We start from the raw sequence: 23,198 nt of genomic DNA on the forward strand, positions 1-23,198 counted from the left end.
TCCCTGTTGGATGAATTTCCAATCAGAACAGGGGGGGCATCGGTGCAATTTTTTATAGGTGTTACAACCGGGACTAAAGGTCAATTCTCTACTAGTGGCTACCTCATGGGTGATTACAAAAAGAAAGCATCCTTACTGAGTCAAATGTGTTGTGTACGTAGGATGGTAAGGAAGCTACGCAAGACGTAAGAGGTCGTGAATTTGAATCCCACGCACCGCGCACGTGTATATTTCATATGAAAAATCGCGTGACATGTAACACTAAATGGGACTAAAGAGACAACTTTAATCCTAGGTATTTCAATCGGGACTACAGCTAATTAATGACTTTAGTCTCGTTTGGTTTATCCCGATTGGCAAAACTGCGGTTAAAGGGGTTTTCTAACCGAGATTAAAGACCAGTTTTCCAAGTAGCGTGGCCATGATTTATACTTTTTAATTACAATGGTTAAATTGAAACAAACTAACAAGCATAATGATCATTCATACATTTTACTGTAAGGTAAAGAGAGTGAGAAACAACCAAAAAAAAGTACAAGTGGTCCGTCATACCCGCATATGGAGCGCATGCACGCGATACTATTTCCGGCGGGCCTCTCCGTCTGTTTCTCCTCGCCTCTACTAGCCACTTCCCTAATTAACATGCATCATTCTGCTTCAGAGTTTAAACACAGCTCAGAATTCTCTCGCTCTTCTCTCCTTTTCGGTCGAATGATCGAAAGGGAAAGAATAACATATCAAACTAATAAAAAGCAATAAAAGTCGCAAGAGCTAGCTGTGAGTCTGAACATCATGGCGGGATCCGGCACGGCTACGGCGACGTCGGAGAGGTGCGTGCAGGGGGTCATACACGCGCCGCGAGATGCCCGCACGAAGTCCCAGCAGTGCGCGCTGCTCTCGCCGCGCCTCGGCTCTATGTGCCGGCTCTCCGTGTCGTCCCATTACCGCCGATGGCTTGGCGCCGTCTCCGCCACGGTAAATACGCAATGCCAACATGTTCCTGGCCAAATAAAACCAGCGATACTGGATCATTCTCTTCTCTTTTTTTATTTCCTTTATTTCTATATGTGCTGTGCAGAACGCTGGGAGGTTTGGCCTGGATTACAACTCTGAGCTTCAGGTACTCCCCTCCTGCAACAAAAGCATTTGCTGTAAATTAATTCCCCTATATGCAACAATAAACAATTAAGTAATATATCAGCAGTCGACGAGGTTCGAGATATCTGTGTCAAATACTGCATGTTACATGGATTCGACTGATGCATATATGGCATGACCAAATTTAACCACAGGTCACCGTGAGTCCTACACTTGACGGCTCTGTGGCCGAGGTCGTGCTCGTGGCGACCAACACCGGCGCCTCATCACTCTGCCTGCACTGGGGTGCACTGCAGGAGGGGAGAAGGTAATGTCAAAGCTAACTTTCCAGGTGCTTCCTACTGCCAACGGGTAGAAGGTAATTATGTTACGTGCTCCGCGTGCAGGGAATGGGTGCTGCCGTTGAGGAGGCCGGATGGGACAAGGACGTACGAAGACGCCGCTCTAAGGACTCCCTTCAAAAGTGTGCGTCTTTTCTATTTCTTTTAGAAAAAAGGATAGGTATCCCACCTCTTTTCTAATAAGTCTCACAAGTACCAATCATACCTATTGATGTAAAAAAAATGCGTGGATCATGCACGGGCTGACCGTGGGTCAGCTCATTACCATAAAAAGGCTATTTACCTTCCAAAGAAGAAAAAAGTTTTTCTGTCTCATTTTAGCAACCCAAGGAAACCCCCAATATTGTGATCTCCCATACGGGAAGCACCTATATAAAATGCAACTCGCACCTGTCACTTCACATCGTCTAAGATGAGTAACAAAAGAAAATGTACATCCGGGTTCGAAAACATGGTATGGACGACATGACAAGTGTAGGCTAGAAAAATGGTGGAAGAACCTTGAACTTAGGCACTTTAGGGGTGAAAGTGAAACCCAGCATAAGGTTGTGAATTCTACCCTAGAGATGCAAACTAAGGCAACAATGATTATAAGAAATAGAAGAAAGGAGGCATCAGATGCGAGGATCACGAGGAATGTGTTTGTCAGCTTGAGATGGGGAACGATAACACTGAGAGGACTTCGCTAATTGGTGAATGTCCATTTGGCGACTTACTACCTAGCAAAGGGATTCAAGCAACCACACCATGAGGCCTTCATACTTCCCCTAGACTCCAGTTTCCAGTGGCATTGCTTTCCATGGTGCAAATTGGAGAAAACAATTAAAGAAATCACATCTGGATGCAATTTTGTCCATAAAATAATAGTTTCAATTCTAATGTTCGAATTACCAACATGGAAAGTCAGCCTACCAACTTAAATTTTTACAACGGGAAGTTTTGGATTTCAACTATAAAAAGTTCAACTTCTGGTTTCTATTTTTAACAAGAAAATTGAATTTGCTAAATAAATCATGAGTTTTAGACATAACATCTTAGACTTTTGGACCGAAAACCATGAGTTTAATATCAAATGTTGGAAAGTTAATAAAAAATTTTACTACCAACTAGAAATCTAATGTATATGTTACTTAAAATATACACCATTATGAAATCGCACGTCCTTTATTCATTTCTATAGAGTGTAGTTTATTTAGTGTCAAAATCAATCTTTTATCTTAAATATTTTTGTACAAGTTAATTGTAATCCAATCATAATCATCAGAGTTTTAAATATGCATCCAAGGCTATCAATTTTGTAGTGGATAACTCATAATTGTTTGTCAAAGCATTAATTATATTAAGATAATGAAAACATTAATTATATTCATGTAGTAATTGTTTGTCAAATCTGCATCTTACCAAAATGAATAGATAACTATTTCTTTATTCTTGCCATAAACGTCAAATTTGTCTTGTAGTTGTAAGAACTTTCATGTGATCTTTTGTGGGTGACCTCGTACACTTGTTATTGCAGACAAAATGGGAAGCTAGTGATGACGGTAACTGGCACGAGTACCAAAACAGAGCTTTAGGTTATGCATCCAGACATACACTAGATGCATAATAATATCTATGAACTAAAAAAGCTAAAATGACCTACAATTTGGAACGGCGGGAGTATTATTGTTGTGGTCTCAGTCTTTTTGTTTGTATTCCTTTTTTATTGTGGAAAAGCATGGCATAACCCCAGCATCAGTAATGATGATACTGGTAAGTATGGCATTTGTAAATGAAAAGAAAAACAGTAAATTGCAGCCAACATACAACAACTTATCAGGAGGGTGCAGATTGGTCCAATATATTATAAAATGCTTAATTTAGTATAATATCTTGTCAGGTGAGTGCAGATTGGTTCAAGAACTTCTAAAATATCCAATCTAGTATAATAAGTAGGTGCAGATTGATCTAAGAACTTGTAAAATACTAAATTTAGAGCAATAACTTGGCAAATTAGTGCATACGAAGTCCAAATGTATAACAAGCAATATGTTTGCAAATGCCGGGCCAGAGTATATTTGTGCCGGAAAAAGTTATTGAGCATTATTTGACCTATATATTAGTGTCGCAATGAAAATGTATTTGGCCAGGACTAGAACCTTCGGTATTTATACAACTAGTGTTATGTCTTCGTATTAACTAATTTTGTATACAATGATTTATTTTTTTATTAGGAATATTTAATTTCATATTCAATATGGATAAGTTCATCCTTACTATTTTTACATGTTTGATTATATGCATTTTGTTCAGCTAAAAACACATAATATGTTAATACATACTAAAAATATTTTTTAGAAGTTTGGAACAAAGATTTTGAAAGGCTCATGTGGTTGTTTAGAAAGTGAAATGAGCTAAAATAACAAAAACATACATGCTACTCTACAGTTGTTGAAAAAAAATCTAAGATCACAAGGTCTTCTTTATGAACTTTAGTCTTTCGGTAATGCCAATGGAGTAATTCTAATTTTTTTTTTCAATTTTAACTACTTAAAAAAAGAAATTATGTACTCCCTCTATAATTCATAGCTGATTAATGTCTCGTAAGCTAGAATATAAATATTCCGATTTTTCAACAGTTTGATGAGGTTCTTGTACTTTTGGAATAAAGACAAAGCTACAAGCCCTAGGCATAGACCCACACACATGTCTAAGCTGGGGTGACCCTAGAATTAACTCTCGAATAATAAATTGCACCTACAATATAACAACTTATCAGATCGGTGCAAATTTGTCCAACAACTTGTAATATGCTTAATTTAGTACAATAATTTGACAGGTGGGTGAAGATTATCCGAACAACTTGTAAAATGCTCAATTTAGTGCAATAACTTAAAAATTGGTGCACCTACAGTCCAACGATAATGTATTAAGCAAAGTAGATGGGTATGTGAATTTTCTTCCAATCAATAATTTATATTTTTTATCAATAAAAGTCAATGATCGTGACCAGTCTGTTGCTTCTCAACTTTGTACTCCTTCCATCCCAAATTATAAGTCATTCCAAGAGTCTTGGAGAGTCAAAGCATCTCAAGTTTGACCAAAATTATAGAGAAAATTATAAAGATTTATGACATCAAATAGGTATACTATAAAAATATAATTGATGAAGAATCTAATGATATTTAGTTGACATCATAAATGTTATTATATTATCATATAAATTTGGTCAAACTTGAGATGCTTTGACTCTCCAAGATTCTTGGAATGACTTATAATTTGGGATGGAAGGAGTACAAAGTTGAGAAGCAACAGACTGGTCACGATCATTGACTTTTATTGATAAAAAATAAAAATTATTGATTGGAAGAAAATTCACATGCCCATCTAATTTGTTTAATACGTTGTCGTTGGACTGTAGGTGCACCAATTTTCAAGTTATTGCACTAAATTGAGTATTTTACAAGTTGTTCGAACAATCTTCACCCACCTGTCAAGTTATTGTACTAAATTAAGCATTTTACAAGTTGTTGGACAAATTTGCACCCACCTAACAAGTTATTGTACTAGATTGAGCACTTTACAAGTTGTTCGACAAATTTGCACCGATCTGACAAGTTGTTATATGGTAGGTGCAATTTATTATTCGAGAGTTAATTCTAGGGTCACCCCAGCTTAGACATGTGTGCGGGTCTATGCCTAGGGCTTGTAGCTTTGTCTTTATTCCAAAAGTACAAGAACCTCATCAAACTGTATGAAAAATCTGAATATTTATATTCAGACATGAATCAGCTATGAATTTAATGATATGGTAAACCTCTCCAACCCCCCCCCCCCCCCCCCCGCACCCATCCACACCTACGCAAAAAAAACTCAACTCGCGGAATGCCATATTACCACCCTAGTCTTAGTCATTTGCCTTCAAAGCTACATTTCATACTCATAAACATGATATATAATGCATCAGAAATAAGATAAGGTGTATCAAGGGCTGAGGAGAGGAAGGTGTGTTCTGCGCTATTAGTCGTATTTCCATTGGATGGGGTGGTGAATAATATATGCACTAGTTGCATCTAAAATGTGAAAATGGTCACTGTATGGATCTTTTTACTGTGATATTTCCAGTAAACAACGAACTGACATCAGCAACAAAACTATGATGCTGAACAAGGCATCACAAAAGCTCAAAATATGATTAAAAATGGCACCTATTACAACGGGCAAAATAAACTTAAGCAACCCTAACAATTAAATTATAATTGGCATCGTCCAGGGTGGGATAGTGACAGGGCTGGTAATGGATCATGGCCCTCATGCCTCCTTCACAATCAACTCAGTCCTATTTATTTTAGTTCAAAATCATATAATATTATAGCCCAGCTCTTATTGAACCTGATCCTTAAATTTTGTAGACTAAATTAGTGGATCCTTTACCACCCCAGATAGCGTTCACCGAATTACCTTAAAAGCACTTACGCAATCACAGAGCAATCTTTTGCAAAAACAGAGAACATGGGAAACATACATTGTAGCAAAATATAATTCTCTTCTTGCAACAAGTACTCAAAAATTAAGAGTCATCTTCTGCAAATCAAGATGTAAGGAACAGGCTATTAATAAATCACTAATAAATTGCGAGAACGTCTGCAAATTTAGTGAAGTCCATTTAAATTAGTTACTTTAGTGTTTTCTCATATCATATTTATGGTGAGTCCGATGCCTACTAGTGCTTTGTGTAGGTGGTGTGGCTTAGTATTTATTACGTTTGTTTGTTTCACCGTAACTAAGGTGCTGTTTGGTTCGGATAAGCAGACGCAAACGCAAACGTTATCGATTGACACTGTGACCTGAAACAATGTAACGAATCACTGCCATTGTTTGATTGCCATCTGTAACGAAAAGGGAAAAAGCTTGGGCACTGAAGCACATGATCTCTCTCGGCCATGGTTGGGATCCCTCTGGAATGACCAATGAGCAATCGGCAGCGATGGCCAGCGTGGTAGAGTTGCTGCGTCCGAGGAGACGAATGGCGGCGTGCAGGTTGTTCTGCTGCCCTCAAGATGGATAGCGAGTCATCGCTGCCGCTTTCAAGCCGGCCGTCGAGGCAGAGCACCCCGTGTGCCGGCCGAAACAACTTCAAAAGCGAGAATTTGTAGGTCGGCGATGGTGGTTGCGAGACGCCCTGGATGAATTACGACCAAAGATATGCTTTTGCACTGTGGGACAGTCCTCAATGAAACACAGCCGCAGATAGGCGCTCTGTGAGGCTTCGGCGGCGGAGCCTAGGCGGCCATTTGCTACCCTAGGATTTCGGGAAGTAGAAAGATCATGTGGGCGCACGGTGCAGGCTCGCAGAAACTCCTTCTCCGTCTTGCTCTGGTTCCTCGTCGCTGGGGCAGGGAAGAAGAGATCGCATCGAGGAAGAAAAAGGATGGGGGCTGTTTTTGAATTAGATAACGCCAAACTATGAGCATATCAGCTTTCTACTAGGTTGGTAACCGTTTACACGGTATAAAAAAACAGCACTAACCCTAGTACTATATAAGCAATGGAATAAGGAGAAAAAAAAATATTAGAAATTAATTTATTGGATAATCGCAAACTATACAAAATGAACCCCAAGTACGCATATGATAAGACTTGGATATTTATCTAGAATCAAGAATCACACTACTGGTGAATATACGAGGTGTCATGGATAAGTTCAGTAATAATCTTTTTGATATTTTCTAAGATTTACTGAATAAAAATTTCAAAGAAATTGACATAGTTATAACATACAAAATGATGAAAGATATTCCAGTGATAGAAATTTCTCATGTTTGGCCAAAAGATTGATCCAAATTTATGTTTGACCAGTACCCACCCTAGACCTGGGAAATCATCTCTATATTGCTTCTCAAAAAGAAAAGTAAACCGTATCCAAATTTAAGAAATCAGAAAATATCATGAGCCCAGCCGGCACATGGAAAGCATTCAAACATGAGAATATATCACGAGTCTGCATCCTCAGCACCAATCATTATACACTTCCAGAAAAAAATAATTTTATTATCTTGAATTATAGTACCCTTTGCTTATTTGTAATATTGAACGAAATAGGTGAACCCACAATATCTGTTTGTTTAAGGCATACGATAAAAGCATCTAAGCTAAAAGTTGAAGAATTTTAGTATGTGTGCCTACTAGCCAGATGTTAGTACCAAGTGACATGAAGTTAATTCTTTTTCTAATAAGTTTTATTGAATTCTCTCCCTAATTCCAGTCTGGTTCGAACTCTACAATAAAAATAGAGATAGATGATCCAGCTGTAGAATCGATTGAGTTTGTTGTGGTTGATGAGGCACAAAACAAGTGGTGAGTACTGTATTCAGAATCATAGTTCATCTCTACCATTTTATCCATTTGGATGATGCAACAGACCTGAATCATGAATTCCATGTCTAGGCTTAATAACAATGGAAAGAACTTCAAAATTCATCTCCGAACGACAGATCAGCATGAGGAACAACGTTCTACTTCAACAAAAACAAGAGGACGCTCATCAGCGGGAAGGATTGTGCGCAAAAATAGAGACGTCATGCAGTTCCTTAGTAAACCAGCATCCAGTCAAGTAAATGGATTTGTAGAAGCAGCGCCAAAGAGTCCTACAGGTCTTGATCTTTTCTTGAAGTCACTACAGGATAAAAATGATTGTGAAGTCCTCTGCACAAAGTTCTTCAAGCTGGGAGACAATGAAATTTTGGTCAGTTTCTGAAGAACACGTATAATCAAAATATGTGTGACTTATTTTATGCTTCATGTAACACTTTCAGAATGTAAGCTAGTTTATATATTCTGAAGGCATTGTTATTGGACAAACAAGGTAGAACCAAAGTTCAATTGGTCACAAACTATGCAGAGCCACTTATTCTCCATTGGGCATTGGCGAAGAAGGCTGGCGAGTGGAAGGTAACATTAAATGCTTTGCACGTAAGATTAATAAGATCAACAGCTAGACTAACATGCAACTTTTCTATGCACCCAGGCACCTCCTGCAACCATATTACCTCCCGGCTCAACATTGCTTGAAATGGCATGTGAGAGCTCCTTCTCTGAAGCTACATTAGATGGTTTGCATTACCAGGTAAATATAAAATTACCATTGTAGTAATAATTGTTGTCTTCTTGTCATCCTCTATCTCTTACCATGACCCTTTACCTAATACCCCCAGCCCAATATCTCATACTAGTTTTGTTGGCCTATGTAGCTTAGCTGTGGTTGTGGTATGGCTTGGAAGTTTTGCGGGTGAGGGACAACTTATAATCCTTATCGTTTCAATCATAGCACCTCTAGGTTCATCTTTTTACTTGAAGCGAGGATGAAATGTAAGAGATGTGCTATGCGCATGCGGACCCGTTTATATGGGAGTTCGGTCATAAGAAGATTTTGGACGGTGGGGTGTTACACATTAATCCTTTTATACTTCATCTCATTTTACTTATTTTTTTACTAAGGCTTTGGAGATAGAGCTTGATGAAGACAACTATAAGGGGATGCCTTTCGTTCTCCGATCAAATGAAACGTGGATAAAAAATAATACGTCTGATTTCTATCTTCAGTTTAGAAGACCGGTTACTAAGAGTACAGAGGTAACTTTCACCTTACACTTATCACATATTTCCCAAATATACCTAAGATTGTATTTGCTAAGTTTAACAAATCTCATACTTGCTCTGTAACTAAAGGATGGCACTGTTGGAGAAGGAACGGCAAAAGCTTTGCTGGAAACTATAGCTGATCTAGAGGAAGATTCCCAAAGATCTCTTATGCATAGGTAAATAAGTACAAACATAGTAATTTGGCTAGCTATTTTCAGTTCCATAATTCAATAAACTACACTTTTCCATAGATTCAATATTGCTGCTGATCTGGTTGAAGAAGCAAAAGATTCTGGAAAATTAGGTCTTGCTGGACTACTTGTTTGGATGAGATTCATGGCTACTAGGCAACTTATATGGAATAAGAACTATAATGTGAAACCACGGTATGCACTTGTTTCTGTTATTCATTTTTTATATGATAACAACCCCACAAAAGGATAAACCCATATAATTTGGTTTCAGTAGAATGGTAATAGTATTGCATTAATACAATGCAACCCAAGAACTCAAATGAATCTGAAAAAGTTATAATTGTGCAGTGAAATCAGCCAAGCACAAGATAGGTTCACAGATCTACTTCAAAATCTATACAAAACATATCCACAGTACAGGGAGATAACAAGGATGATAATGTCAGCTGTTGGCCGAGGAGGTGAAGGTGATGTCGGCCAGCGTATCCGTGATGAGATATTAGTTATACAGGCAAGTTCTCTACTCAGAACTCACTTGAACTTCCACTAGTTAGGTTTTACTTTCTTAGCTCCTTCCTCCATCCTGTAAAGAGTGTCCTTTTAGACTCTAAAATTTGTTCCACGAAGAGAATAACTTTAGTTTATATTAAGATTCATCTAATTAAAACAACACCCACACCAATAAAACGGAATGTATGGAGAAGCGTGTAGAGCCAATCAAATAACTAGTTGATGTTATTTTTCTAGCTTCAATCGTATGTGCAATTATTCAGGCTCTAGAAAACCGAAAAGACAAAATGACTTTTAATAATAACTAATATGAGTAATTAGGGACAGCATGATCGTTTCTCATGACTACTATTATGTCTGAAATTTTCTAAAAGGAGACTCTTTGCGGGATTTAGGGAGTACTAGAGAAGAGTATAAAGACACATGAGAAGTGGTTTGGGGCTATCTATGTGAACATGATTGTTGGTTTTGCAGAGAAAAAATAATTGCATGGGTGGAATGATGGAAGAATGGCATCAGAAACTACACAACAATACAAGCCTAGATGATGTGGTGATTTGCCAGGTAAGAGTGTTAAAATTTTTTCCTACTCCGATAAAATAAGGTTCCCTCCACCATTTCCTTCAAAAATAATAGTGCCTGCTTTGTAGGCACTTATGGACTATCTCAGTAGTGACCTTGACATTAATGTTTATTGGGACACACTGAACAAGAATGGTATAACAAAGGAGCGGCTATCGAGTTATGACCACCCTATTCATTCAGAACCAAATTTAAAGAGTGATCAGAAGGAAGGTCTACTCCATGACTTAGCAAACTACATGAGAAGCCTCAAGGTTAGTTTCATTTATGAAAGAAAATACAAATGTTGAGCACATATTAGGTAAAATGTGACTTCTCTTATCGTTATCCACAAAATCATATTTGGCCACAACCTTTGTAATAATGAAAACAGTTGGCAATTCTATTTGGCCAATAAAGTCTAGCCCTTCTTAAGCAACCACTTCATCTTAGGAGCCGACTGATGCTTCCCGCAAATACCTTCATGAACCTCACCCATAACCACTCTGGCCTGATCTGAATCCAAGCACTTTAGACATAAGTCTTTGATAGTTCGACAATATAACTCATCATTGATCAACATGTATTTAATGCCAAACGTCGAATCTTTCTATCAAATTTACCATTGGGATTCTTTAGATAATCAATAATAGGCCTTCTCTAGTCACAATCTTCGTTCTTGCCAACCGCTAATGGTTTAATGGCTAACGTGGCGTTTCATCCAGAAAACTGGCTAGCTGGTTTCAAAATAGGCCAAGCCGGTTTCGGAAATCCCGCTAAGCCGGTTTCCATAATCTAGCAAGACCGGTTCTTCTAGGGTCTGCACCTCTGCCTCTTCAAACATCGGCTTTCATTTATGAAAGTTAATCTTATGAACTTCATAGATAGATTATTGTTGTGCTAGAGTGTTAGCCCTCGGATTCTCAACGCTAAGCACATGATATATATAGTAAAATTATCAAAATAATGTATAAGATCTAGACATTTATCAAGATAAGCATTTAGAAATCCATCCAAGTATTGACAAAACTTAGAAACTGGCTGAACTACCAGTAATGAATCATCAAATGCTTCCACATTCTTCACACCCACAGATTACAAAATTTCCAGCCCGAATAGAATATCTTCATATTCAGCTTGATTATTAGTACACTTATGTTCCAATCGGTTAAGAGCTTCAAAAACAGCACCACTAGGTAAAATAATAACAATACCAACACCATAACCATTTTTGCAAGCTGATCCATCAAAATGCAATTTTCATGGAGTAAGAATCACATGACTGACATTTAATCATGCTCATCATCAACTTGATGCTCAACAATTAAATCAGCTACAATGTGGCCTTTCATACAATTTAAAGACTCATAGGCCAAATCATATTCGACAAGTGCATATGCCCACTTACCAATCCTTCCACTTAAAATCGGTCTACTTACCATATGTTTAATAATGAGTTTGACATGCTACATTACAAGTATTAGATAACAAATAATGCCTCAACTTCGTACATGAATAATATAATATAGTAACAAGGATAATTTCTCAATGAATGCATACCTTATTTCAGCATCCACAAAATGTTGACTCACATAAGTAATAACATGCTCCTTTCCTTTGGTTTCTTGAGTCAAAATAGCACCAATAACTTTCTCTTCAGCCGCCACATAAAACCAAAAAGGAGCTCTCCTCCTAGGTGCCTTGAGCACATGTGGTGAAGACAAATAGCACTTAATAATTTTCTCAAAAAACTCTTGCTATTCTGCTCCCTAAGTAAATTCGACTTCATCTTTTAACCCAATGATAAGAGTAAATGCATGAATCTTCCCAAACAAATTAGATATAAATATTCTAAAATAATTCACTTTTCCTAGGAACTTTTGCAACTCCCTATTACAAGTAGGAGCTTGCACTTCACTAATAGATCCTAAGAACTTTCCAGTCCGTACAACAGAAGCACATTTGAGTGGGTTCATTTTCAAACCAAACCGATGCATCCTCTTAAAAGTAAGTCTTAGATCAGCTAAATGGGAATCAAGCCCATCCGATTTGACAACAATATCATCAATATAAGTTTCCAGGATCACACCAAGAAAACCATAGATAATAAAATGCATGACTTTGATAACTTCACCAGCAGTTTTAAAACCAAAAGTCATAACAACCCACTCAAAGAGACCAACAAACAAAGCCCGGACATCTAAAGGTCATTTTAGCACAATCTTCTAAGACTATAAAAATATTACCATCAAGAAAGCTAAGAACTTTATGTCTAGAGGCATTATTAAGAAGCATAGTAGCTATAGCCATAGGATACTCATCTTTAGGAGTAGCTCTATGAAGAGCTCCAAAATCAATGCAAACTCTAAGCTTGCTTGAATCTTTCTTGTCTTCAGGTACAATGTTAGAGATCCAATCAGCAGATCTACAAGGCCTAATAAAATCCTGCTATCAGCAACCAATTAATTTCTTCTTTAATTTGGTCATACATAAGAGGATTAAAATGGCTAGTAGGTTGTTTATAAGGCCTAAATCAAAGTTTAATAGGAAGTCGATGCTCAACTAACTCATGGTTTAAACCAGGCATTTTATGATACTTCCATGCAAAACAATCAACATATTCTTTCAATAATTCAATTAATTCACCTTTATACTCATAATTCAAGTTCTGATTTACAAATGTCGGCCTTGGAATAGTGCCATCCCCAATATCAACCTTTTCTAAAGGATTAGCTGACATAAAATATTGTTCTAATTATTTCAAATCATCAAAATATTCAATGGCCTCACATGTATCGTTCTTATTCATCCGGTAGTGCTCAAGACTCTGTTGCAACCATTTTGAGCTTGTATCCATTAAATTGTATTGAATGGTTTAGACGGTTTACCATTGGCTTTAGTACAATAGGAACAAACCTAGGTACAACTAAGCAACTCACAATCAAAGAGATCTAAACTAGTTAAGAACTTCATGTTATCATGCATACCCATGGGAGGATGATACGCTGTAGCGACACAAGCCGAAGTATCTCCATGCACAATCTCTATGTCGTTATCTATCCACTGAATAAGACACTGATGAAAAGTAGAAGGCACACACTGATTTGCATGAATCCAATCATGCTCCAAAATTAAACAGAAGTTACCTTGCACATCAACAATGAAGAATGAAGAAAGCAGTGGATAACATCTTGGTCCCAATAGTGAGCTCCATAGAAATGACTCCTTTAGCACCCATAAGCTCGCCACCTCACACACCATTGATAGTCATGTTTGTCTTCACAAGATCTTCATCTAAACCTCCCAACTTCTTGAACAGAGCATATGGAATCAAACTAACAATTGCCCTCCATCATCAAGCATTCAGGAAATTGATTTAGCATTAATACGACTTCTGATGTATAATGCTTTGAGGTGGTTATCCAATTCCTTAAGCTCCTGAAACACAATGTCTCGGAGCCTAAAATCAAGATGTGCAAAGTCCTCTTCAGGAATAACATAATAATCAGCAAGAAAATGCACTACATTGATCTCCATGCTGTGTCCAGGTGAAGAACCATAGTCAACCAACTCCTCATCATCCTTATTTTGCTGGGCTTATGGAAGGTCACCATTACAAGAAATAAAAGAAAAAAAATCAGAAGATGACACATCCTCTTCTGAAGCTAGCTTAGCCAGTTCTAAAACTGGCTTGGCTAGTTCTGGGACCGGCTGCACTATCCTGAGTAAAACCGGCTTGGTCGATTCTGCTCTTGGCTGAACAACGGCCTTGTATTTTCACTCTTTCTTCAAAGGAAACATGGGTATAGCTCTGTTAAACTGTTGATCCCTCTGTTTCTCTGCCTGTTCCTCCCTTTTCCTAGCAAACCACCTTTGCAATTTCCTCTTTTGAGGACATGTTAAGCCTGAAAGACACCACCTAGGCTGGAAGTACTGAGAAGAGTTACCACTGCTAGCTTCATGATCATCGGAAGCTCTTGGGATAGAAGTCTTAACTAGATCATGATACGGACCAACTAGTGAAACCCCAGTCGATGTGTATAATTTGCCAATCTTTCACAGCAACAGACCGATACAGACTGAGTCCAACAAAGCAATATATTTAATATACTAGTAACAGACAAATAATCAATGAACAGATTCCAATGATTGATTAATCTCTGATGGTGTTACAAAACTAGAACAATAGGAAAATACTAGATGCAACCATGTGCTACTAATCAAGATAGCAAGCTCTCAGTTTATAGTAGATCCAAAGAAAATCCTACTACAACAAAAAGAAGGATAGGAATCTCGCAAACCACTATAGGGCTAGAATTACAAGATGGAATCGGATGAATCATAGCAGCAGCTTGAAATCACGCTTCAAGAAAAACCCTAGATGGGTTTAGGCCTCACAAACAAGAAACACCAACTACTCTGTCAGCCCTTAGGCTTTTTTGGGAAATAACTCACGATCACTCAAAATCCCCTTTACATGGGCGTACAATGCCCTATTTATAGTGCACGCAGGCACATCATGATTAGGACTCTGGAATAAAACAAACCTAACCTTATTCTAAATAATATTATATTCGGACTTTGCCTCTAACTTACATGCTAACTTTACCAGACCAAAAGTAACTCACGTAAAGAATAGTAAAATAATATGGTTCTGTGTTGCTTGAGCTCGAGACATATAGCTCCTCCTCTTAAGCACAACAAGCATGCATGAATGAATAAAATAATCCAGCTTTCCAGCTTCCATGCAAATATTACTAGATGATTGCATAATCACGCCACCAATATAAATTGCTTTGGCCTACTATATTCCACCTTCTTGTGTTGCAGCTTTACTCCAATAAAAGTATGGCACGGCAAGGCAATAGTAGAAGCTAGGATTTCTTTATGTTTCTTTCTATCTTCTTTAACATCAAAAGATAATGCACCAAACTGAATAGTGACAATATGTGAAGTATTTGATCATTCCATTTAGTTGCAGCTGCTCTAGGATTAGGACTCAATGTGCTTTTAGTACTTGGATCCGCATCAGATCATCAATGACAATCAGTCTTTTGCCATCGTCCTTGAGAACCACTTTCATATCACCAATTGAAATAATATCTTTACCAGTGGTTCTCTCTAGATCAAAATTCTTAGGTTGCACATTCTCTAGCTTCATCTTAGCACATTACACTTGCATTGGAGGAGATGCCCAGTGTCTCTGAGGAAACCAACTTCACCAGTTTGCAGAAACTGCCTTAGCCAGTTTTGTCTACTGCACCCAACCAGATTGCACAAAAGCAACACGATCATGCATGGGGTTCGAAAGCTTGTCAAACACCAGCTCGTTAGGCAGTAACCATCATGAATGAAAAGTTGAAAAAGGCATAGGATAACACTGCATCCACATCCCATTGTGATCCCACACCGAATGAGGAGAATTTGACATCGAAGGAGCACAAGGCATGGTCGATTATGTATTTTGAGGAGGATGCAACGTGACAATCTCACTCTTCAGCCTTGTAGTCTCCCTCAATGGTTGAGCTTGCTCTTGGTGTGAAGGTGATCTCGCACATTTTTTTGTTGGCCGATCACTTGAATTGACCTTTTGACTTGTGTGCTTTGTCAACAACTGATCAACGGTTAGTTTTTTTTTGGCAAACCTTCCCTAGACCTTAGGTTGATTCGCCTTCCAAGTACCAACCTTAAGGCGCTTTTGCTTGAGCATCTTCGGTGTTCCCTAACCAAAATCGGCTTGGCCAGTTTCTAAAACCAGCTGGGCCGCTTTCATTGCAGAGTAGGTTCAACCATCATTTGCACCGAGATTCCTTTCCCCCATAGTCCAAAAGGTCCAACAATTATCTTTAATGATTCCCTGCCATCAGGAGACTTTTGAAGCACCACTTCGCTTCTCAAAATCTTGTCATTTGAATTTTTTGGTGCTTCATCACCAATGATCACGGTCTTCCTTTTGGTTGACTCGTCTTGATGAGGCTGAACCAACACCTTGGAATTCTGCAGATCAATAATATTGACCGGGAATGGAGCCTTATCAATTTGCAGCTCATGTAGAGTTAATCATCCTTCATTAATGGTTGTTTCTCCTATCAACAAAAAACATTACAGTCATTAGTGGCATGTGAAAAAGTGTTATGCCATTCACAATAAGGACGCTGCATTAGCTCATCAAGCGATGGTATGTTTGTGCGACATCTCGATATTCCTAATTTTTAACAATTCATCTGAAATACAATCGCACTTGGAAACATCAAATGTAAATTTATCCTCTTCTTGTTGATTCTTGTTGACCGGCTTAAGAGATGAACAAGAATATGATTTGGCATTTGATGGCCAAACAAATTCAGCAGCATATACATTTCTTTCCTCATTCTCCGAAGTGTCAAAATCATATTCAACAACATGTACATTGGACCAATGAGTTTTATAACTTTCCTTAGTATTTTTCATTTGGTTTTCTTGCACTAAAGCACTGACTTGAACTTGGCTAACTGCAAGAAAATAAAACCTTCTATTCTATCCTTAAGATAGGAAAGTAAGCCATAAGAACACAAAACAGCCAAGTCTTTATCAAAAAGAGACAAATTAAAACATCATCTTATTGTTCCCACTATAGAAGTGATCATGAAATTTCTGTTCAAATTAACTCGAAGAACAAATAGAACCAGAAGCTAAAGATCAAAATCAAGAGAAAGCAGTGCTAGTCAAAGACAATGAAACCATCATAACCACTAGCTTCTTCTAATTAAGCAACATATTGGCTAATATGTTCCCATGTAGTTCTATTATCATCAGCACTAAATTTCACAAAATTGGGAACACGCCAACCATTAGGATATGGTACCACATCAAACCACGAAGAATAAGTTTTTCGGTATAACCGAGAACTACTCATGTCTCCCAATTTAGTTTTCATCATATTAGCCAAATCTTCCTTAAGTTTAGCAAAATCCACCTCATAAGTATTTGGCTATGAAGATGCATAAGCATTGGGTTGTGCAAGCCCCATAACATGGGGTGTGTTTTGAATATAATGAACCAGTGCTCATTTCAAATAGCAATTAAATACATCATTTGGCACCGGTCCATAAGAAATACATGTTCCTTGAGGTGGAATCGGTGGAATGCTATGTGCTACTATCATATAAGGTGGTATAGAGTTTGTAAGTTCATTAGTTTGTCCAGGGGCAGATGAACTTAGAGCAGTAACATAGTTCATTAGTTTGGAATCCAGCTTAGCCGGTTTTGTTGATTCCAGCAAAAGTGATTTTAGTGTGTGTGTGTGTGTGGGTTTGGAGGGGGGGTCTGCCCAACAAAGGAGTTCATCGACATGTTGTAAAGTACTTGTCCAGTATGCATATCAGGTATAGTCCATGAACTTGCTTTAAGAATATCGCTTTGCTCAACATGATTAACAGGAGAAGCACCATTATCTAAAGTATTTCCTTTGTTAAGCGCATTTAGTTGCTCCACACCATAGTTACCAATTCACTTATCGGTTGATTAGTGTAAGCAATTTTCTTATCCATAAGCAAAGCCATTTGATCAAGCCATTTTGTTTGAGGGATGCTCACATTGTTTGTTACCTCAACTTGCTTATCTTTGGGAGTGAAGGATGGCATTGCAATCTCTTGAACTCTTGTAACACCTCCTTGACGGTATTTCTTGAAGTCCATCAAGAATAGCTTCTACATCTATTCTTCAAGCTTGAGGCACCTCTACTTCTCGTCCTCACAGAGCTCTGCCATGTTTGGTGGGATGATGTTGTCCTTGTCAAGCTCGATGTTGGCACCCATTTTGCTAGGAATAGATTAGATCGGTTTTTGTGGAACCAAGTTCTTTTGTCCCCAACAGAGTCACCAAAAAGTGTGTTGACGCTTTTTCTAATACACACTAAAGCACTAGAACGCACGGATCTGCAATGGATCAACTCACACAACTCTAGCTGCCAAAATTGGCTAAGACAGTTAGGGCCGATTTCCAGAGGTTCGTTGCGAAGACCTACAAACGCTGGCCTGGGAAGGATCCTGTCGCGCTAGCACACTTAGGGTTGCTCTGAGATCGGCAGACCTCTCAGAATGCCTCCGGATGCCATAGAGACAGAAGAAGAACAACAATTAGGGTGTAGGAAAGAATAGTTGGAAATAAAATAAAGGTAAAAGTGTTTTGATCTATTGGATGCCATCAATTGGCCGTAGCCCTTCCTATTTATAGGGTGGGGAGGTCTTGCTTCGATCGGAGATCATTTACAAATTCGATCCGACACGAATCTCAAATTTCTACTCAAACTTACGAAAACTAGTTTAGCCGATTCTATGAACCGGCGTAGCCAGTTTGTAAATCGGCCTGGCCGACATTAGAAACCGGCTAAGCCGGTGTTACCTAGAAAATCTGTTAGGAAACGCAATTTGCTACTTGCTAGCACACAAAATACAACCGCGTAAACAGGATCACTTGTAAGTAAATGATCATAGATTATACCATCGCTCATCGCGCGTCGCAGCGGAAGTCTTAATGAAGTGCGCGTGGCCGATTCGATCGACATCGAGAAAGTAGTCGTACAATCTGATGAAGTGTGCAACTGAGCGACACCTCTATGGCAGTCCACACGTACAGGATGGGATGATGAACCGGAGTGTGCTAGCACTCCATGACACGTACTCGGAGATACCCACGATCAACCTCTGATCCGGGAGGGAGGACTACAACAGTGCAACAGGCAGGTGCATGTGGCGGCGGCAGCGCACCAGGCAGTGCATGCGGCAGGGTGCAGGCGGATTAGCCCTAGTGTTAATCACTTTTCTGCCCGGTGATTAGATATATAACGCTTGCTTAATGGCCAGCACGTTCTTGTTGGGCCAGGCCCTCTTAGGCATCTCCAACAATCTCCCACTTGCACAATAGTTAATTATGCAAGTATCCATGTGTTCCAATCCCTTAAGTGTGTGACCCCATAGGTTCATGCAACCAACATACATAACTTAGAAACCATTTCCGATCAATAGTTAGCATGTGCCTCTAGCAAGGCGTTCTAACTCCTGAAGATTCACGAAGATCATATCTTGCATAACCTGTAACATTCACCAATATTATATCCTTCCACTACACGGCACCTAACCAAGTATAAGGAGAGTGATGTGCTACCCCTATTCTTAGCCATTTCTCGCTCAGCGAAGAACTTTTCTGATCACTAACATTTAGTTGAGGCATGGCCATGCGCTTTTATTTCATCACATCAAGAGGGCCCAGTGGAGTCTCTCCTTGAAATGGGAGGGGCAGATTCCTTCTTGACTCGGTACACCTTGCGACTTGCTTCAACCACATCCGAAAGTTGCATTTATAACTACCTAGTTATGGAATAACGTTTAGCAACCCCAAAATGTGATGCTCCACAATCCGGGACTCTGCACCAATCTCAGGCCAGAGGACATAATATGCGTGTCGTTACGAGACTCACCGATAGCAGTGTACTCGCGGTGTCTCGTAGTGGGTCTATCTGTCACCGTGTTCCTAACACGTGCCTACATTGTCGGCGCAGTATCCCATATTGCCATGACCTGTGAAACAAGATCATCCACCAAACACATGTACCAGCTTATCTCTACGTCACAATCCCGCATGACGGATGGAAGCTGGGGATCATTTTAGTACAATATCAATATTGTATCATGGAGTTTCACTAACGAATCACGTATTCGCTAATCACATATAATGACAAAGTCATGGAACATATCACTAAAAAATGCAGATTACAAATATTGACATGATGTCATCATCTTATGACTACCTTTATGGAATACATCATCATAAGCCTCCCACTAGTGCTAGTTAGTTATGCCAGCATCTCATGCCCATTGACTTCGTATGCATCTCATGCTTTGCTCCTGGGAGTGGCTTAGTCAACCGATCTGCAATGTTTAGAATGGTGTGCACCTTGTATATCTTCACATCTCCTTGATTGATGATTTCTCGAAATAGGTGATATCGCCGTAGTATGTGTTTGGACTTTTGGTGTGACCTAGGCTCCTTTGCCTGTCCGATAGCACCACTGTTGTCACAATAGAGGTCTATCAGACTGACTAGGGACCAATACCCAACTCAGAAATAAATTTTTTGATCCATACAGCTTCATTTGCAGCTTCCAAAGCTGCAATATACTTGGCTTCCGTTCTCAAATCTACAACTGTCTCTTCCTTGGAACTTTTCTAGCTCAATGCCCCACCATTGAGGCAGAAGACATATCCCAATTGAGATTTGCTATCGTCCTGGTCAATTTGGAAGCTAGCATCGGTGTAACCATTTACAATGAGCTCCTCCGAACCTCCATAGACTAGTAACATATCCTTAAGGATATTTCTTACTGCAACCCAGTGACCATCACTCGAGTTGGATTAGTAAGCATACGAAAATATCTAGGCGCGCCCATAATAGCTGAAGCGTATGGCACCCGACTCATCCTTTCTTGCTCATCAGGCGACAACGCACACTGAGTCTTGCTCAAAGTTACACCATGTGATATAGGTATGAACCCTTTCTTGGAATCATTCACGTTGAACCTATTCAACACCTTGTCAAGGTACATGCTCTGGCTCAATCCAATTAAGCATTTAGACCTATCTCTATAGATCTTTATACCTAGTATGTAGGCTGCTTCTCCAAGGTCCTTGATAGAGAAACTCTTTCTCAATGAGGTCTTGACATCCTCCATAAGCGGAATGTCATTCCCAATTATTAGTATGTCATCCACATACAAGATTAGAAACACGAGTGCGCTCCTACTAGTTTTCTTGTAAACACATGCCTCTTCTTTATTCTTAGAGAAGCCAAATGATTTGACTACCTCATCAAAATGAAGATTCCAGCTTTGGGATGCTTGATTTAGCCCGTATATAGACTTCCTAAGTCTACACACTTTTTTATCCGTTTGCTGGCCAATAAAACCTTCAGGCTGTGTCATGTACACATCCTCACTTAGGTTTCCATTAAGGAAAGCCGTTTTGATGTCCATTTGCCAAATCTCATAGTCATAATATGCGGCAATTGCTAGAAGGATCCGAATAGACTTCAGCATTGCGACGGATGAAAATATCTTATCATAGTCGGCACCTTAAATTTGTTAAAAACCTTTCGCTACCAGTCATGCCTTAAAGATGTGAATCTTTCCATCAAGCATCTATCTTTTCTTGAAAATCCATTTACACTCAAGGGCTCTCACGCCATCGGGTGGCTCAACTAAGTTCCAAACCTGATTCTCTCTCATGGACTCCATCTCAAAGCCCATGGCATCAAGCCATCTCTTAGACTCTGGTCCCATCAATGCTTATGTGTATGTTTTAGGCTCCTCATTGTCCAACAATAGGATGTCCTGCTGCCCTATAATCAGTAGCGTGTACTTATCAGGTGCATGTGCCCATGTTGATCTTCGTGGTTGAGGTTCATCATGTTGGTCAGCGACCATTGCTGATTCATCATGTTGCACCTCATCAATGGGAACTAAAACATTTTCTTTTGTTTCTTGAACTTTTTCAAGTTGCACCGTGCTTCCATTAATTTCTTTCGAGAGAAACACTCTTTCTCAACAAAGACAGTGTTGCGAGCAACAAACACTTTGTTCTCTTGACGGTTATAAAAATAGTATCCTTTAGTTTCCCTAGGATACCCCACAAAGACACATTTATTAGATCTAGGCTCGAGTTTAGTTGATAGAGTCGGAGTGCCCGATCTTTCGGTGAGTGGAGATAAATTCGACTTGGTGGAAGTAGACCCTCACGATCCGACTACGACGAGCGAACCCGAAGCGCCAATGCAATCGCTGAACCAACTCCCGATGGTTACCAACCTCGCCGGTGCGAGATCAGCCTGATCACGAAGATCGATTCCTGTCCGCAATCGAAGAACGAACAAGAAAAAGAGGCGAGCAATCTAAATATCACTCGAAGGTGGAGTTCTGAATCACACAAGGACAGCGCGTATTTGCGCGTGTTCTAGAGTAGCTAAAGCTAGATGTAAAACAAAACTCAAGTCGTAAACAAAAAGGACTCGGACTAAATAAAGGGGGCGCAGCCCCTGGAGTCCGAAGGGGTCATGGCGCCCAACCCTAGGCGCCCCACCTGGGCTGCCCTGTTGGGCCATCTTCTTATTCCGATGGGCCTTCGTTCCTTAACAGCATGATGAAGTTTAATTCTCTCGCACGGGCTCGAGTGATTGGCCCAACTGGATGAGCAACTGTAGGCACCTGAGGTGGATGAGCAACTGGAGGCGCCTGAGGTGCTGCTGGTGTAGATGTACTCATGGTGTCCTCATCATCCTCCCCTTCTTGAACTGAAGTCGTCCTCGACGGCAACTCCTCATCTTCGCCCACATACGGTTTCAAATCTGCAACATTAAAACTCGTGGAAACACCAAACTCCGCAGGCAGGTCAAGGATATAAGCATTATCATTAATCTTGGTTAGCACTTTAAAAGGACCAGCAGCACGTGGCATCAATTTAGAACGACGTAAGGTAGGAAAACGATCCTTCCTCAAATGCAACCAAACCAGATCACCCGGTGCAAAAGTAACATGTTTTCTCCCTTTACTACCCGCAACCTGATATTTAGCATTAGCAGCAGCAATGTTTTGTTTAGTTTGCTCATGCAAGCTAATCATTTGATCAACATGTGCAGCGGCATCTATGTGTGGGGTGTCCTCGGCATCAAGTGCAAACAAATCAATAGGCGCCCGAGGAATATAACCATAAACAACTTGAAAAGGACACATCTTTGTAGAAGAATGCGTTGCATGATTATAAGCAAACTCAACATGAGGCAAGCAATCTTCCCAACGTTTCAAGTGTTTATCTAAAACAGCCCTAAGCATAGTGGACAAAGTTCG

General features: G+C 39.4%; 1 protein-coding gene across 1 annotated transcript in view; it reads left to right on the forward strand.

The window, feature by feature from the left end:
* Positions 1-792: 792 nt before the first annotated feature.
* LOC117854497 (alpha-glucan water dikinase, chloroplastic) overlaps positions 793-23,198 on the forward strand; it is a 41,120-nt gene continuing 18,714 nt past the window's right edge. The window contains exons 1-14 of the mRNA XM_072291360.1: positions 793-975; positions 1,079-1,120; positions 1,293-1,405; positions 1,485-1,563; positions 7,684-7,775; positions 7,866-8,163; positions 8,262-8,369; positions 8,446-8,544; positions 8,916-9,050; positions 9,147-9,235; positions 9,311-9,445; positions 9,602-9,764; positions 10,238-10,327; positions 10,414-10,599. Of these exons, the coding sequence (XP_072147461.1) occupies positions 793-975; positions 1,079-1,120; positions 1,293-1,405; positions 1,485-1,563; positions 7,684-7,775; positions 7,866-8,163; positions 8,262-8,369; positions 8,446-8,544; positions 8,916-9,050; positions 9,147-9,235; positions 9,311-9,445; positions 9,602-9,764; positions 10,238-10,327; positions 10,414-10,599 (1,812 nt within the window). The remainder of the gene's footprint in view (positions 976-1,078; positions 1,121-1,292; positions 1,406-1,484; positions 1,564-7,683; positions 7,776-7,865; positions 8,164-8,261; positions 8,370-8,445; positions 8,545-8,915; positions 9,051-9,146; positions 9,236-9,310; positions 9,446-9,601; positions 9,765-10,237; positions 10,328-10,413; positions 10,600-23,198) is intronic.

This window comes from Setaria viridis, chromosome 1 (assembly GCF_005286985.2).
Source record: "Setaria viridis chromosome 1, Setaria_viridis_v4.0, whole genome shotgun sequence".
Taxonomy (NCBI): Eukaryota; Viridiplantae; Streptophyta; class Magnoliopsida; order Poales; family Poaceae; genus Setaria; species Setaria viridis.